We start from the raw sequence: 17,517 nt of genomic DNA, 5'->3' as shown, positions 1-17,517 counted from the left end.
CGACTTAGCCTTTGACAGTTCTCATTCTGTCAAACAGTTTTGCACACGACGGCCACTCTCTGTACATGCCATATGAGATCGTGGCCTCCTCTGTAACTCCTGTACTTGTGGTATTTATACCTTTGAGCAGCAATGAAGCGATTGCGTTGCCTCGATCCCATTCTCTCCAGCTTACAAATTGCTCTCCAACCGGATCGTGCCAGCCCACGATCAAGAACACCTACGAGCGATCCTACATGCAAGGCACGGCACAGAATCGCCGGCTCGGGGTCTAACAGAAAAAGAGAAAGATCGGCACGTCCTAACAACCTGACGACCGATTCATGCTGAGTTGGAAATAAACAAACAACTACTTATTTTGCTAACAGTAAGCACTAAGCATGTCCTTCCCAGTGTCTCCTATTCTCAAACATTTAACCTCTTTTTTTTTCTCTTGCATTTTTGGCTATTAATCGGTGTACATGATGAAGAAGGTACTGAACCTCAATGATCTGTATAAATAGTTGTTTCTTGCATTGTTTCTGCTCACAGTTGGGTATAGCAACAAAAGAGAAAGGTGATGACATGACTCTTGAAGCATGAACAGAACGCACTCGTGGTGGATAAATTGTGAGTCGTGCAGTGGTTGTTGAAAACATTTATCTACGGTGTATATAATTTCTGTTCACAAATATTGGCTGTCTCCGGTGAATGCGATTGGAATGAGAGATGTATATTTTGTTGTCTGGCTGGCTTACATGTGGCCTTACTTTCCATACACCAAGAATCAAACTCTGTATTTATTAAAATGGAATATTCATTTAGTGGTAAGTGCAATTTGGTTCATACTAATGAGATATTTACGTTGATTTTGTGAGTATCTCGAGCTCAAGCCACGTGATTCTACACTATTTCTACTATGTTTCATGAGTACAGAGAACACAAGTCACTTCAACATGCATGAGAAATAATAGCAAGAGCCAGTCAGCGAGGCAGCCAGGTTAAACACAAACAAGGAAAGTGCCTTTACTACAAGAACAATTCACCCCCCACTGCATCTGGAAACGAGAAAAACAGAAAATCTGAGCGCCCATGTGAAGGTCCATCCAAGTGCCCATCATCTTCATTTATTCTAGTTTAAGACAGTACATTGCCTTCATTATTAAGCCTGCACATTCTGCAAAGTATTCTACAAAATCCAATACAATGGTCCAAGTAATCGCCAATATTTTCATACATAATGGTTCCGGTTCTGGTCTTGAACTACAGGATTTCTACACTGCATCTGTTTCATGAGTATACAGAGAACACAAGTCGCTTCAGACCTCTCTCAACATGTACCATGCATGAGAAATAAAAGCAAGAGAACGCACCAACCAGTCAGCGAGAAAGTACATCAGAATTGAAGCAGTTTATTGGCTGAACACATATAAGGAAAGTGCCTTTACTACAACAACTATTCACTCACTGCATTTGGAAACTGGGAAAAACAGAAAACCAGAGAGTTCTTTCTCTCTGCTGAATTCAAATTCATGGGAATTCGAGTGCGCCCATCATCTTCATTTATTCTAGTTTAACAGTACATCGCCTTCATTATTAAGCCTGCACATTTTGCAACAGATCCTACAAAATCCGATACATTGGCTCTGAGTAATCACCACAAATTTGTATATAATGGGGTCACGAGAAAGTCCAACAATGTCGGAAACCCCAGCTAATATTATAAGAGCTATTATGAAGCCAGCAATGTATAGCATGGTACACTGACTAATGCAGGGGGACTTGGATTTGACATATACAAGCTCCCTCAATTTGCGGAACCCAGAAAACCATGGCAGAGTTGGGCTTTTCAGAGCTCAGAGATACATTTCCCGCTGATGAAGTCGACCACTTTGGTAACAGCCACGTCCAGCGCCATTGTCACGGCAATTAAGTTTTGCAGAAACTCTTCTGCCGTTGGCTTCTCCCCATCAACAATATCAGTCACAGCTTTGACAAAGATTGCAGGCGTTGAGAACATGTCAGCAACGTATGCCACCGCTGCTCCCTGGAAACAAGAGAAACAGAAAACCAATATGAGGTCTACAAATGTTGATCCATACTTCACCGCAACTACCAGAACAGCGTATGTAAAGCAACATCTTTGCTATTTTGATCTACTAAACTTCAACTCTAGAATCGGCTAGAACGAACTATAAAGATCAGTACACAACCACTCAAAGGCCATCTTCAATGCTTAGACGCTTAAGCAGGCACTTATGAAAGGAAAAACGAGATCAAGTTAGAGTCTACACAAAAGCAGCTGCTTCCAACACAGCAAACGTTACTTAGACGCTTGATATAGGTATCTACTGTATCAAACTGACCACAAGAGCCGATGCCAAAATGAACTCAGGAATAGAAACCCAATCTGCCAAAACTGCCAGGATTAATTCCCCAGGCGCCCATGTTAGCGTCAGCATTGGAGATGGCCTAATAGAGCTAAGCTTTGTCTAGGTAGCTGCCTACTTCAAAATAATAACTGCCCTCAAAACTTAAGAATTGTATAAGTTGTCCTAGAGCACACGAGTGATTCTTTTTTAGAGAAGTCTAGGTTCAATATTCCTAAGCTGAACGCTCGAGCAAAAGTATATACCTCCATATCCTTGATTGTAGCATCATTGCTCAGGATTGCTGACTCATCATGGGGAGACATATCTAAAGAATCACCAGTTGACAGCTTCCCAACCTGGAATGAAGGAAGCACAACAATTTTAGGGAAGATGCCAACCATCGTACCTACTAAATGATATGCATTACACAATGAAAACTATAATTTATTCCAGAAACAACACCAATTGAAAACAAATACTCCCTCCATCCAGAAATAAGTGACTTGGATTTGTATAAGAATCTATACAAATCAAGCACAACCAGAAATTTATTCTAGCAGTTTGGTAAGTGGAAACAACTAGCAAAGCTCTATATCTTACCTTCAAACTAAGTTCCTTCACTATATTTGGGGTCGCAAATGTTTTCCGTGCTCCAATTCCATAACTGTCAAAGACCTAAAAATGAAACTCCATGTCAGTATCAATCAAGTTTCAGCAGATAATGAAAGAATTGCTTGACAAAAATAATGTCTACAGAAGAAATAACATAAAGACAAAATGAATGATCTAACCACAAACATGAGCAGGTATATAGATGTAAGTCTACATGATTAGTCGTGACGAACCAGGAAAACAGAAATTCTTATTAATCAGAGGAGAACGGATTGAATTGTCAAATTCATTTGGTAAAACCGAAGTTAGTATTATTTTGCATATATATGTCTCACTAATTTCAAAGAACAGTGGAGCATAAGATGCAATCCTGCTATAAAGAAATGCTAGAGGGCTCACGGGAATTGGTATTCTCCTGTCATGGAATGCAACATCTGTTGCTAAGAATACATCTCCAATACCTGCTCCTTTGGCCTAAAAGGCAAGAAGGCGAAGATCAGAAAAATTACAGGTGCACAAAAAGGTGGCATTAAACATGTAGTACAGCCAGAACAATACCTTGAAACCGCCAGCAGTGCCAGCGTTGATGATAAGGTCTGGCTTCAACAATTGTATAGAAGCATAGGTCACAAGAGCTGCTGACACTGTACCAACACTATCAACTCCTGAAAGAAAGCAGTTCTTGATAAGAAATAGAGTTGATCTGTGGAAATTATATTCAAGAAATTACGAAATTTCAGAGATATTAATTAGGTAAACTACTCTGAACCACAGAGAATATGCCTTTCAACCAGGCACTGAACAGGACTTACCGAGAACAGGATCTTTTCCAGGCCAAACAAGATCGATGTGGAGACCTTTGTAGTTGCCGTGGAATCTAGTCCATGGAGCACCTTTTGGGAATCTGTTATTTGTACGCCAAAAAGGAAGGAGTCAGCTCCAGAGTATAAGACATGTTATTATCAAAGTGAGCCAAGGACACTATGAAGCCTATAATTCATCTATCGGGGACCGAAAAAGGGATTCTAAGAATAGTGTGTCCAAGACTGTAAACCACCATCCCCTAACCTGCTTCAAATTCGCACACAGAACAGCATAGCTACTATAGCCGCATGTAGTATGCACACGAGTGAATATCTATGTGCCTGAATCTACAATTCGTTGTGCTCCCAGCCATACAATTTCACTAGAGAACACGAGCTGCTAAAAAAAGTTTAGTGCACTGTGCACGACATGAGATAAACATCATCGGTTCATCACCCACACACAAAATGGTTCCTTCTTTTTCCAGGTGCACTATCAGTCATTCAGTCCTCATCATCCACTAGCTGCTTATCTGAATCAAATTCCCCATTCTACCAACAGGTTCGTGAATTTAGCTTGACTCGGAACACGAACGAAAGAGTGGGGGCACTCACACGGATTCGTCGGTGGGCGCCTCGACGAGCTGGAACTTGTTGACGAGCGGGAGCGCCTCCGTCTGCATCGCTGCAACAACCAAAACCCCAATAAGCAAGCAAAGCGGCAGCCCCAAGGGACCGTAAGGAGAATCGAGTACGCACGAACCTATGACGATGAGGACCTTGGAGATGGCTCCGGCGGCCTCGACGGCGGCCGCGGCAGGATGGTCGGACGACGACGGCGGCGCCATGGACGGGGGCGGTGGTGGAACCCTAGGAGCCGGCGGCGGCGGCGGCGGCGAGGGGATTGGATCGGAGATGGTAACTGAGACGAGCTGCCAAAGCCGCGGCTCTATTCCGGCCGCCTTATACTGCCGTGGAAGGAATACTGCTGCGGTGGCATGATCGGCGCCGCTTTCTCCCTTGCCGGCCCAATAAGTCAATCTGGGCCGCTTCCTAATTAAGACTAGGCCCAGTTTCTGTTGGGCTGGATGACAAACTGGTTGTCCCTCCCTCCGAGAGATGGGCCGAGATGGCGTGACATCACTGACATGAGACGAGTACACATTGGTCAAGCAAAAAAAAAAAGATAAAAAGATCCCTTGCGTCCCGTCTCTGCTAGGTGGGTCCCCCGTTCACAGGTGGACCAATGATATATGAACTCAATTGGTCCACGAGTGCCGTGTGGTGCGACGGCGACGGACAGCTTATCTTCTTTCCTCACAATTGTTTCAGCCCAACCGCTGACACATTTGTCTCATCTTGTTCCATGGAACTGAAACGATCCTTCTGTGTTAAATTAACCCACCATGTTCCTGCTCCAAAAATCTTGCGCAAAGCCGATCCTCAATCATCCGGAATCCGGTTATAATAATACACTTGTAAAACGTGGGTGTTCCAAAATGTTCTTAATCCTTGACACAGACATCTTCTTCAGTCATCCCCAGCATAAAACTTGGAGCATGCTGATCACGTTCTCCACCAACCCACTTGTACCGACAGGCGACAGATCGTCTTCCTCCTGCTGCTAATTAACCAGCGAGAACACTGAAGACAAGTGAATCTTATTTAAGCTTTGCTGCTTGCTTGCTCTCAATCCAGTCCAATCCATTAGAGCCATGCCAATGGTGCTCGGCCAAATGGCGCCGCTGGCCGTGCTGCTCTGCTTGCTGGCGGGGACATCCATGGCCTTGCCGGCGCTGCCGGGGATGGACCGGGTGCGGTGGCAGGTCGACAGGGCCAACCGGCGCGGCCCGTCCATCGGCCTCGTCATGTCCTACGTCGCCGAGGACACCGCGCTCCAGGCCTCCGGCTACTTCACGCCCTGGCATGTCCTCCCCTTCGTTGACCTCTACGGTGAGTCTTGTCTCAGGAGCCAGGCCTCCCGTTTCTGATCCACAACCTGTAGATTATGCCTGCAGATGGAGACTGGATGTGTTTGACTCTTGATAGTTGAATTTTTCGGTGTCCATAAACAGCTTAGGAGTGAGTACAGTCTGTCTGAACTGCTGCTGACTGAACCCAGACACCAACAAGGAACATAAGGGGGCGTCCTGTAGAGATGATATAGTGGTATTTCAGCATTTAAGCATGAAGAATATACATTTTAGAGATACCTGAAGCTGTGCATAAACATAAACTATAAGTAATATACTGAACCATGGTATTGGTAACAGACTCCCGAGGAAATAATATAGTCCGTCAGAAAATTGAAAACAAAAACGGAAAGTGGAAGCATAAACCAAGTTTTGACTTCTACTGATAGACTGAGCTCCGTTTCAAATTCACTACGGAATGTCTCGTACAGTCCTTTAACACATATTACTTGTATCTATATCTACACCTATGGTCTGAACATTCAGTCTCACCTCGGTGTTTTTCAGGGCGAAGGTTTCACATTGGGAGTATTCGAGGTGTGAATGTTATATACGCATTGACAGGACAACGCAGGGTACTAAAACCATAACTTTACATTCAACATTAATACTATCTTTAATTTACTATTGCTATGTGGAGGACGTCCTTTCGATTTATCATAAGCAATCAATAAAAACACTAACCACTACCACTATTTCATTGTTCTTCCAGCTGAATGCAGCTGTCACTGTGCAAACTCTCCTCGACGTCTTTACTGTGTCTGGTATTGTCCATTATGGCACAGCAGGAAGCTCCAATGATTCAATGTCATTTGGTGATGTCAGTGTACCCAAGCTAGTTGCTTATACAGGTGCTTGGACATGGAAGGTACCCCTCCTGTAATTAGCTTATATTCCCAATTCCATAATGTAATGCTGGTGAATGCAGGTATAGATCAAAACAACTAAAATCTGGCTATCTTCGAATCCAGTATTCTAGTGACAACACAAAATTAATTCCGTGGAGTCGAAATATCCAATTAATAATGTTGGTTCAAAGAGTAGGATATCGAGCTAACAGTTGTTTTAAGAGCAGATGTGGAGTTTAAACTGTGTGGTACACTACAAGTCTACAAAGGGAATCACACTAGTATAATGTAAACATATCTGAACTTGAAACAGAATAGAATTTAACAACCACGTGTCATTAGGATTTAGAAGATACTTTCAGATAAACCATCTTGCACTTCAAACTCACTCCTGAACAAGAACTCTGGTATTTTTATTCTGATTGTTGCAGAAGTTCAAGTCATCGAAAGAGTCATCAACAGAACTAAGCTTTGGACAATTTAACGTCCCAAATGGAGGAGAGAACCTGCTAGGGTCTCTGAAATACAGAAATGAGGAACTATACTCAGTGGGTAAGCCTATGGAGGAAGTTTTCTGGTTACCTGTAGATTCAGCGTGGTTCAAAATAGCAGAAGGACTTAAGGTAAGACATATCCTATGTTTCAGTAGCATAAAAAGTACAAGTTTATGCAAAGCAAGGCACAGCATAAAACTGCACTACTGTGAAACTTGTGTAGGTCAACCTTGAAAGATGTAATGACACTTTCTGTTTACCAACAACTCCACAAGTGGTTTATGGGCTTAAAGGGTCATCATCCGACATGTTTCTAGACAACGCAGAATATAGGAACTTCCTTTTCAGAGAATTCGGGGTGTCGACAGTAGATGAGGAGAGTGCGGCTGTGGTGATGGTGAGTTCTCCTCTATATCTTACCTTTCGTGTTTTTCATTTAAATGGCTGCCAATATTTGCATTCCATATTCTTACTCAATCATGCAACTTAAAATATCTCTAAAATTAAGAGAATTTCCTCGCTATTCAACAGACAACAACGTCCCCTGGCGTACCTGTGATTGTATTCCGGGGAGTATCTGATTTGGCCGGAGGGGAACCAACATGGTCATCAACAAGCCTCATGAACCTGGCATCTATTAATGCACTCAAAGTGGCAGTGGAGTTCATCACTACAATTGGCAGACAAAAATCAGCACCATCAGCACACAGTTCAAATAATTGAAGCAAAGATGGGTGCCTTTCTCACCCATTAAATTGTATTATCGAAATAATTGGGAACTGCATTCAGAGTGAAACACAATCCTGAGCTGGAAGATACACGTAAATTTCCAATAGAAGAATTAGTTGTTTGAGTTATATTGTCAACTGTAAGCATCAACCATTTTGTAAAGGAATTTTGTGCAATGCTGGTCTACCGGAACAAACTGATGAATAAAGCATTTCTTTTATACAAAAAGAACACAAAATGTTTTTACCATCCTTCAGTTTCATTAAATGTTTCAACAACCACAACATGGAGCTTGAAAATTTTGAGAATATATATACACCACCACCTGATCAAGTCGGTTCTTTCTATGCTCCAACCTTCGCGTGTTAGTGAGCCTCGGCAACTTCGATTGATTTTCTCGTACACCACCAATAGATAGTAAAAAAGCAATGAAAGAAGACATAGAAAGAGCAAAGATAGCTTAAAAGAATAGGAGACATCTGGAACGGGGCGCTTAGTAGATTGACAAGATATTGCGCACAGGGAAGGCGTTGACCGGCCACGATATCTTGCCCTACAATGACACTAACAGCAGGATCTACCAGCAAGGACTGTACGGTACAGAAATGGAGGAGAGAACCTGCTAGGGTCTCTGAAATACAGAAATGAGGAGCTATACTGAGTGGGTAAGCCTGTGGAGGAAGTTTTCTGCTTACCTGTAGATTCAGCATGGTTCAAAATAGCACAAGGACTTAAGGTGAGAGATATACTATGTTTCAGTAGCATAACAAGTACAAGTTTATGCATAGCAAGGCACAACAAAAAACTGCACTACTTGTGAAAATTGTGTAGGTCAACGTTGAAAGATGTAATGACACTTTCTGTTTACCAGCAACCCCACAAGTGGTATATGGGCTTAAAGGGTCGTCGTCCGACATGTTTCTATACAATGCAGAATACAGGAACTTCCTTTTCAGAGAATTTGGGGCGTCAACACTAGATGAGGAGAGTGCCACGGTGGTGATGGTGAGTTCTATACCTCTATATCTTACCTTTCGTGGCTTTCATTTGAATGACTGTCAATATTTGCAGTCCACATTCTTACTCAAACATGCATCTTAACATAGCTCTGCAATTAAGATAACTTCTTCACTATTCAACAGACAACTACATCCCCTGGCGTACCTGCGATTGTGTTCCGTGGGGTATCTGATTTGGCCGGAGGGGAACCAACATGGTCATCAACAAGCCTCATGAACCTGGCATCTATTGATGCACTCAAAGTGGTAGTGGACTTCATCGCTACAATTGGCAACAGAAATCAGCACACAGTTCAAATAATTGAAGCAAATATGGCTGCCATTCTCACCCATTAAATCAAAATAATTGGGAACTGCATTCAGAGTGAAACATGATCCTGAGGTGGAACATACATGTAAATTTCCGATAGAAGAATTTGTTGTTTGAAATGTATTGTTAACTGTAAGTGTTAGAGTAATCTTGAGTCAGTATTTGAGTCGGTTAGTACTAGAGTGCAAGCATGAGTACGTTTAGGGAATATCTAGTTTGGCAAGGGTTGCCGTATGTGTTGGAGTCCGACTAGAGATTAAACTAGATTGAATTGGATTAAGAGTACTAGTCCGCGTAGGTTTTGAGGTTTGGTATTGTGTGCATATATATACACGCATACCCCCTGGTTGTGTCAGATCGTGGACTTGTGAGAAAGAAATAAAGAGAAAAATAGAGGGCACGATATGCGCGCTTGGCCAAATAATTGTGTGATCGTGTGCGAGTGCGTCTTCATGTGATTGATCTTTGGGCAAACCCAACAGTAAGCAATACCTATGTCAATCATTTTGTGACAGTGCTGGTCTACTGGAACAAACTGATGAATAAAGCATTTCTTTTAAACAAAAAGAACAAGAGATGTTTTTACCATCCTTCAGTTTTATTAGATCATTAAAGAGTACCATATGTTGTTACACACTCATCTCACAATCCGAAGAAAAAAAACATAAGAAAAAAAGGTTCCTTTATTCAGTTATCAACAGTTTGATCTCATCATGTACATCAGATCTCAAACGAGAAGAAAAGAGCAGTGTTTGCTTATGAATATGCTTCCATTTGCACTACTTTAAATAATGATAAGAACATTTTAGTCTTAAAATGTGTTACAGTCCTAATATACTGAAATCTACTGTGTGTTCCCTGAAATGGCAAGGTGATCATAGGAGCTGCTGGTACTTCACAGTCTTAGCCATGTATCGTCGATGCAAAAGGCAGCTGCACGACCTATAGAAAAGCATGATACAAACTCGATCATATTTCATTGGCAGCTATAAAGATCTGACCATCAACAATAGAAAATCAAAGAGAATGCTATGGTCACAGGATGTGGGCCACAAATAAAACACAGCAGTTACCTGAAGTTCACATGATAGTCTGATCTTAGATTCTTATTTGTATATAGGCTGTGTGAGGTTCTCTCAACTCAAAATGCATACTGAGACAGCCTCCTTCACGTCACTACCAGTAGTCTCCACACGAGCATTTACCATCCTTAAAATGGTGAAATCGTTGAATATCTCTCATGATTATTTCCCTCCCTGTCACCAGAGATATTAACTTGGTTGCATTATGACAGTCCTTACAGACTCGGAGGTTCTTCTTTATTTGAATTGTTGTACCAGGGGCTGTGCGAATGAGCCCATATGCAATTGCAAGCTTCTCACTGTGGGTGTTGAGAAGCTGTGCCTTCACATCATCTTCTACGTCATGTATAGAATCAGTGTCTGGCACATACCCCACAGCTTTGATCTCTTCTATCAGCTTCGCCAGCCTTGCATATATATCCTTTGCCTGTTGGTGATTTGTGCTTCCGGAATAGAACGTATGGATCTCATTTTTTAGCTGAACAATGCTCCATCCAGGAGTCTTTTGGAGGCCTTTCTTCTCCATAGCAGTTCTCACCCTTGCAACATCCTTCCACAGTGAAGCGTTTGCATAAATGTTTGCTAGGAGGACATGATACACCCCCTCTTCTGGCTCTAGCTCAAAGATCCTTTGTGCTGATTCTTCTGCCAATTCCACGTTCTTGTGCAACTTGCAAGCGCCTAACATTGCACCATACACACTAATGCCAGGCTCCATAGGCATCTTTTGGATGAAAGACCAGGCTTCATGTAGCTTCCCAGCTCGGCCAAGAAGATCCACCATGGTACCATAGTGCTCCATCCCAGGTTCAAGCCCATAGTCCTCCTTCATGCTCGAAAAATATTCCTGTCCTTCATCAACCAGACCAGCATGACTGCACGCCGAGAGGACCGAGAGGAATGTTGTCTCATTGGGTACTTTGCCAGAACTTTTCATCTCTTCAAATAGCTCAACTGCAACCTTGCCAGAACCATGTGAGCCATACCCATGGATCATCGCATTCCATGTGATAACATGCCGGTCCCTTGCTGAATTGAATAGACTTCTAGCTATACTAACACGGCCACACTTTGCGTACATGTCGATAAGTGCTGTCAGTACATACACATCCTGATCAAGGTGCAGCCTGATAGAGTACCCATGGATCCACCTGGCCTGCAGCGGGTCTGAAATGTCTGCAAGGGCAGGAATGATACTGACGAGGGTGAAGGAATCAGGTTTCACATTCTCCAGCTGCATCCTAGAGAACAGCCTCACTGCATCCTCTGAACTTCCGTTCTGCGTGCACCCGAGGATCATGGCATTCCATGAGACCCGTGTCTTGTAGCCCAACTCATCGAACACCTGTGCAGCAAGGTCGGTCCTCTTGCACTTGCAGTACATGGTGATCAGCGCGTTCATCACATTCACATTCGACTCCAATCCAATCCTCACAAGAAGCTCATGGACACGCCTCCCCTCATCAAGAAACCCGAGCTCGCCGCAAGCATGCAACGCTGCCAACACAGACACATCGGTCACATCCACGCCCTCCCCCACCATCCTCTTGAACAGAGCCAGAGCCTCAGTGGCATCCCCGTTCTCCGCATACCCCTTGATCATGGCATTCCAAGACACAGAGTTCCTGTCCTGCATCCCATCGAACACCTTCCTCGCCGAGTCGACGGCCCCGCACTTGCAGTACACGTCAAGGATCGCCGTGGAGACATTCACCTGCTCATCGAACCCACCACGCACAGCAAAGGCGTGCACCTCCCGGCAGGCCCCGAGCGCCTGGGCGTCGGCGCAGGCGGGCAGCACGGAGACGAGCGTGACGGCATCGGGCCGCTCCCCGTCCTCCTCCTGCATCCGGACGACCATCCCGACGGCCGCCTCGGCGAGCCCGTTGCGCGCGTACCCGGCCACGAGCGCGTTCCAGGCGACGCGGTCCCGGGCGGGCATCCGGTCGAACACCCTGCGGGCGTCGCCCGGGCGGCGGCACTTGGCGTACATGTTGGCGAGCGCCGTGGCCGCCAGGGCCTCCGGGGAGAGCCCCCGCGCCGCGAGCTGCGCGTGGACGGCGCGGCCCGTGGCGAGGTCGGCGCGCGCCGCGCAGAGCTTGAGGAGGGAGGTGAAGGTGCGGAGCACGGGGCCGGAGCCGGACGCGGGGGACATGGCGGCGAAGGCGGCGAGCGCGCCTCGCAGGTCGGAGCGCGAGGCGGCCGCCCTCAAGCGCGCGTGGTGGTCGTCGGGGGCGGCATGCGTTGCGGCGGTAATCGGAGACGGCAACGATGAGGAGGCGCTCGCCGCCGAGCACAGCATGCCCACACACTCAGCTAGCTCACGACTTGTTTTCTTTTTCTTTTCTTTTTTTTTTGTAAGAAGAAGAAATATATTAGAAGGAAAAGGAAAGTACAAAGCTCCATGAGTGAATGGAGCAACAACCAGCAACAAACAGCTGCTTACATCGATATAAATGGAAAGCTAGAACTATAGCTAAGAGTCGATGAAGAATCCGGCAGAAGCCACCCGTTTGTTCGGAGGAGAAATCCGACGCGAAATAGCCGACCGAAGTTTCAAGGGCCTCCAAGATGGTGCTAACCAGTTGATGTCCCGCCGGTGGCTTGACGGACGCTCTTTATGACTTGTGCACAGGAGGTAGTGGATTGAACCGTAGGTTTTGAATACGCTTCACCGAGCTCAATCAGGATATTTCCGGTTTGCCGCATCTGGGGCTCGGCGACAAGGGCTTTCTCATCTGCCCTCGGCGAGCAGCCCGAGCAAAACCAGCACGACTCAACAGAAGCCAGTAGCTCCACAGCCAAAAGATAGTTGTAAGCAAAAACTGTAGGTGAAGAAGTTGATCCAAACCATAAACCGTAGCACTGGAGGATTGCAGACCAGAGCCAGATCGGAGGAAATCGAGGAACTTTCCTGAACTGTCACCACATCCTCCACCATGACAGCATGCCGGACAGAAAGGAAAATCCAGACCCCAAAATCCAGACTCCCAACATCAGATCGAAGAACTTGGACAAACCAGAGAGGCAGCCACAGCCAGCGCGCGGAAGCACCACACCGCGGCCCTCCCGCCATCCGCCAGTAGGACGGCGACCCACCATGCGTCCGCCCTCCGACCGGAGTGGACGATCTCTGGCGGCCAAGATCCACACCTGGAGGAGCACGATTATTTAGATCCAGAAGGAGGAGCGCAGCATCCAAGGCTTCCCCAGTGACCAAATCGACTGGAGGAACTGAATCCCGACGCCACCTCATAGGTCTCCGGCGAGGGCTCCATCTCGACGAAGAACGGATATACGGCATAGCGCCAGGGGTCTCTAAGGCAACCAAACCGAAACTACTACTGCTAGAATAAACTGGAAGGGGAGAACCCCCGAGCCCTCCTCCCCCTCTTCTCCAGCTAGCAGGGCCGGCGGAGTCGAGGGGGAGAAGCGGCGGACCCGGAGAGAGACGAGGAGCGAGCTGCAGAGGATGGGGAAGAAGGAAGGGGCGTCCGTTTGGTAATGATGATTGGCATATGCTGTAATCTGCCGGTATTTATATTTATCGGCGTTATCATCACTCGGCAACGGCAAGGCGATCTGTATGACTTAAAATCCTAACACACATCTTATACAGCTGAAGTCAGAGAAAAATTGCAATCAAGGTAAAGCCCATTCCTGTATGTCTCACATTCTCGACTTAGCATCCGTGTCTTTCTTGCATTGCTTCTGCTATTGATGGGTGTACTAAGAGAATCAACCAAAGTTGTCGAAGCTCACACCTAAGGCCTACTTCGGTTATGCCCAGCCCGAAGGGGATCAAAGGGGATTGATGAGATTGCCATTCAATTTCTCCTCAATCCCGTCCAATCCCTGCATGGATTTACTCAACCGAACGAGCCTTAAAAGGTGCACCGTGGAAAGAACCGACTTGATCGTGTGAAATCATAGGTGATTTGTAACATTGGCAAGTGTTTTAGACGAAACATTGATGTGGATACTTTGAATAATATGGATATTTATGTGATGACATGTATCTTGTTTGGACTTAGTGCTTTGCTAGTGGTGTGCTGATCCATTAGTTTCTTATGTGAAAACATGACGTGAGTTGTGTGAAACTTACCCTGAGTCAAGTCGTGGACTTGTGCTCGTACTGGTTATTTGTGTGTTCGCTTTCAGGTGTTGCCAGAGCTAGTGGAACGTGGTCGATGACGGGATCGATGGACGAAGCTTGGGAGAAGCTGAGGTCGAGGATCAAGGTCATGCGGGATGTTCGTGCGAAGAAACAATGGAAGTGAAGGCTACGATGATCCGGGAGGGCACCGGTTTGTCATACGTTGTTTATACCGGATATATACGGTATTGGAGATATTCGATACGTGATGATCGAGTTTTGAAAACATCACAAGAAGAGTTGATGGCATGGAGTGGCATCGACGTGAAGATATGTAGATCCAGCCGTGACTGAATGAGAGCTGTTTAAAAATTAAACAGTACTGTCATCAAAATGGTGTCGGATGGAAAAGTGGTCCACATGAAAGTTGTGCGCGTCGTCGAGACGAACAACTTTTCTTTTGGAGTCATCTCAATCCGAGGTCGTATGCGGGCCCCACGGACAAAATACCGACCGGGACAGAGGAGTTCGTGTTGGATTCGAACTCGGTTTAGGGTTGCGAATTTTCTCTTATAAATAGAGGGAATCCTAACTAGGGTTTTAGCAAGTACATGAGGGAACTCAGAGCTTTGGATCTAGATCAATTCTTGGAGAGTTCTTGGATGCATGGTTGCATCTTTTGTAATCGATCGACATCGTTGCAATAAAGAGATTCGTTGGCAGTGTCATCTCTGTTCTTCTCGGATCTTCGTGAAATCTTCGTGCTAGATCTTTCTAACACTTTGGTGCAGGTTCATCACAAGTTCATAATACTTTGTTGCAGGTTTATCACGAGATCAAGAGAAGATTGCGATTAATTCATTTTTCTTGTTATTCCTCGAAATTGGTTTTAGATTAATCCTCGTAACTTTCTGTCAGCTGTTACTATTTTGATCATATCTTTTGATTGGTACGTCCGATTAAGCTGATTCTTCTTGCGTTGGTTAGATAATTTCAATACCTTTTTTTACATACTCATACGTATTTTTTGGTTCATCCAATCAAAAGTTACGGCTGTTTTACTATCACGGACAGAAAGGTGTTTTAGGGTTTGAACTTTTGGGAAAAGTTTTAATTTGCTTCCGCGCAATCATTCACCCCCCCCTCTGATTGCCTATCTCGATCTCACAGATCGGCGGTGGTACATGTATATGATGGTGGTATATATATTCAATTCCATATCGTGGTTGTTCAAATATTTATATCTCACATTAACATTGTAATTATTTTTGCATGAAATATCTTGGTAATAATGGCAGTCTGTAATGTGATGTTTCTTATTTGTACTTGTTCAAAAGTTATTTTCAAATGTCAAAAATATATTATCTGACTGTTGCAAATTTGATGAGCCAATAAAGACATGGCATGTTCTTTCTTAGTTAAACAATATTTTCTAAATGAGAAACATGGAGACATTTCAGTCTATTATTTGATCAGGACAAAAAGTCACACTAGAATAATGTACATGATGATTCGCATGTTTTGTAGAAATAACTCTAACATGAGAAGAATACAAAATAAACTTTTTTCGTTCTATGATACACCGAAGCTGATGTATCATCTATAATACACTGGAACAGCAGAGTGCCAGAGTCTGAAATATTACAAAGCAAATTTAGCTGGTACCCGCAGGCCTCCTGTGCGTGCGTGCTAACCGTTCTGTTGTTCCTGACGTCTCCTGTTCTCAAGCTAACATGAATTGCTCTTTGTTTCTGTCTTTCTGGTCTGCTTTTGCTACGCACTCATGTAGGGTGTCGAGGCTCACTAACTCGTGAAGCATGAGAACATGTATTTTTTGTGATTCTCCATGAGACAAGCCAATCCCAACAACTGAAAGAGCATCAGATCCATGGATTTCAAAGTTAATCTTACCGAAGAAAAGGGCAACAAAGAAGCAACCTTGACAGACTCAGATTCAGCCCCAGGTGAGTTTCAAAGCTGAGTACAACAATATAACGACTCAGAACAATGTTTCACCGGAACTCTTGCTGACACCTCCGCTTCTACTCCAGCTTCGGTTTCGCCGTCAGCGAGCCGAGAACGGGGTGGCGCCGGAGCAAGAAACTTTCTGGGAGCACGAAGTTTTCGGATCAACCTAGGCATTCGCTTCCCGATATCTCCTATTCTCAAGCTAACCTCCGTGCATGAGTGGATCACTGGATCGGTGTGTTGAAAGTTGAAACTCATTGACGACTCATGAAACATTGCCGGAACGTATAAATTTTTTAGCCTTTTGTAGGGTCGTTGGCTCGTTGCTGGGTACATTTATACCACTCAGCTCGCCATCAAGCACAGCATGCCCACTCAGCTGCTGTGTTTTTCTGTGAATTAATTGTGATTATTCTGTAAGCTGCTGGAGTCCATTACTTATTCAGTTCTGCTACATGCGAACAGTCCGACAGCCAAAAATCATACTAGTAACTAGTAGCACGTACATTAAAGCCGAATCGCATGGCACCAACTGTTCGGCGATCTGGCGGCTATCGGGCAAGACGTCGATCGTCCCCGGACAACAACACATCAGAAAAAAAGCACAAGCCTTCCTGTGATTACCAAGTGTCATTTTCCAGATGTCTCCTATTCCAAAAAACAATGCTTCTTCTTTCCTTTTGTCTTTCTTGGATTGCTTTTGCTATCGATTGGTGGACGTGAATCAAAAGTTGCCAAGGCTCACTCTCACGTAACGGTGGTGCACCATGGAAAAACCAAAACCTACAGGTGGTGGTATATATATTATCAAATATTCAAGCTTCATGTTGTGGTTGTTGATACATTTATCTCGGGTCAATGTTGTGAGATTTTTTGCGTCGAAGGTTTTCTTATTTAATGGCGGTCTTCGACGCAAAGTTTCTTATTTTGTACTTGTTCAAGAGTTATTTATTTTCAAATGTCAAAAATATATTCTGATTGTTTCTTGAAATTTGATGAGCCAGCAAAGATATGTCATATTCTTAATTTCTTGGTTAAATAACATTTTCTGAGCCTAAACATGGAGACATTTCAGTCTATTATTTGATTAGAGCAAACAGTGGTTGCTTGAAATATTTATCTCGGGTCAAATATTGTGAGATGTTTTTGAATGGAAGATCTTTGTTTACATTTGTGTTCTCTATTTTGTACTCCCTTCGTTTCGTCCTAAGTCAAAAATATTGAAGCTTGAT

The 17,517-nt window shown here is 44.4% G+C and overlaps 3 protein-coding genes across 3 annotated transcripts; 1 reads left to right on the top strand and 2 right to left on the bottom strand.

Moving 5' to 3' along the window:
- Nucleotides 1-1,375: 1,375 nt before the first annotated feature.
- On the bottom strand, nucleotides 1,376-4,713 carry LOC100839737 (5'-methylthioadenosine/S-adenosylhomocysteine nucleosidase 2). The gene is made up of 8 exons (XM_003557198.4): nucleotides 4,530-4,713; nucleotides 4,382-4,451; nucleotides 3,776-3,867; nucleotides 3,522-3,628; nucleotides 3,363-3,437; nucleotides 2,952-3,026; nucleotides 2,615-2,707; nucleotides 1,376-2,026 (listed from the first exon to the last, which is right to left on the bottom strand). Exons 1-8 carry the CDS (start codon nucleotides 4,612-4,614, stop codon nucleotides 1,829-1,831), a joined length of 795 nt encoding a protein of 264 aa, XP_003557246.1. The 5' UTR covers nucleotides 4,615-4,713; the 3' UTR covers nucleotides 1,376-1,828.
- A 412-nt stretch (nucleotides 4,714-5,125) lies between these two features.
- On the top strand, nucleotides 5,126-8,059 carry LOC100839433 (bark storage protein A). The gene is made up of 6 exons (XM_024456337.1): nucleotides 5,126-5,719; nucleotides 6,247-6,314; nucleotides 6,452-6,607; nucleotides 7,019-7,210; nucleotides 7,305-7,478; nucleotides 7,613-8,059. The coding sequence occupies exons 1-6, from the start codon at nucleotides 5,482-5,484 to the stop codon at nucleotides 7,802-7,804; spliced, it is 1,020 nt and encodes a 339-aa protein (XP_024312105.1). The 5' UTR covers nucleotides 5,126-5,481; the 3' UTR covers nucleotides 7,805-8,059.
- Nucleotides 8,060-9,804: 1,745 nt separating this feature from the next.
- On the bottom strand, nucleotides 9,805-12,567 carry LOC100832210 (pentatricopeptide repeat-containing protein At1g11290, chloroplastic). Its single transcript, XM_010229810.3, has 2 exons — nucleotides 10,213-12,567; nucleotides 9,805-10,081 (listed from the first exon to the last, which is right to left on the bottom strand). Exon 1 carries the CDS (start codon nucleotides 12,521-12,523, stop codon nucleotides 10,316-10,318), a length of 2,208 nt encoding a protein of 735 aa, XP_010228112.1. The 5' UTR covers nucleotides 12,524-12,567; the 3' UTR covers nucleotides 9,805-10,081; nucleotides 10,213-10,315.
- Between the last annotated feature and the right edge of the window lie 4,950 nt (nucleotides 12,568-17,517).

This window comes from Brachypodium distachyon, chromosome 1 (genome assembly GCF_000005505.3).
Source record: "Brachypodium distachyon strain Bd21 chromosome 1, Brachypodium_distachyon_v3.0, whole genome shotgun sequence".
NCBI lineage: Eukaryota > Viridiplantae > Streptophyta > Magnoliopsida > Poales > Poaceae > Brachypodium > Brachypodium distachyon.
The sequence above is the reverse complement of the archived record's forward strand: the minus strand, read 5'-3'. Positions and strand labels throughout refer to the sequence as shown.

Excerpts from the sequence above, each read along its gene's own strand:
- LOC100839737 (XM_003557198.4), bottom strand. The coding sequence starts at position 4,614 with ATGGCGCCGCCGTCGTCGTCCGACCATCCTGCCGCGGCCGCCGTCGAG. Across the intron at positions 4,452-4,529 it reads CAAGGTCCTCATCGTCATAG|CGATGCAGACGGAGGCGCTC; the intron begins GTTCGTGCGTAC and ends TGGTTGTTGCAG. Across the intron at positions 2,708-2,951 it reads TGAAGGAACTTAGTTTGAAG|GTTGGGAAGCTGTCAACTGG; the intron begins GTAAGATATAGA and ends CCTTCATTCCAG.
- LOC100839433 (XM_024456337.1), top strand. The coding sequence starts at position 5,482 with ATGCCAATGGTGCTCGGCCAAATGGCGCCGCTGGCCGTGCTGCTCTGC. Across the intron at positions 6,315-6,451 it reads CATTGACAGGACAACGCAGG|CTGAATGCAGCTGTCACTGT; the intron begins GTACTAAAACCA and ends TTGTTCTTCCAG. Across the intron at positions 7,211-7,304 it reads AAATAGCAGAAGGACTTAAG|GTCAACCTTGAAAGATGTAA; the intron begins GTAAGACATATC and ends AAACTTGTGTAG.
- LOC100832210 (XM_010229810.3), bottom strand. The coding sequence starts at position 12,523 with ATGCTGTGCTCGGCGGCGAGCGCCTCCTCATCGTTGCCGTCTCCGATT.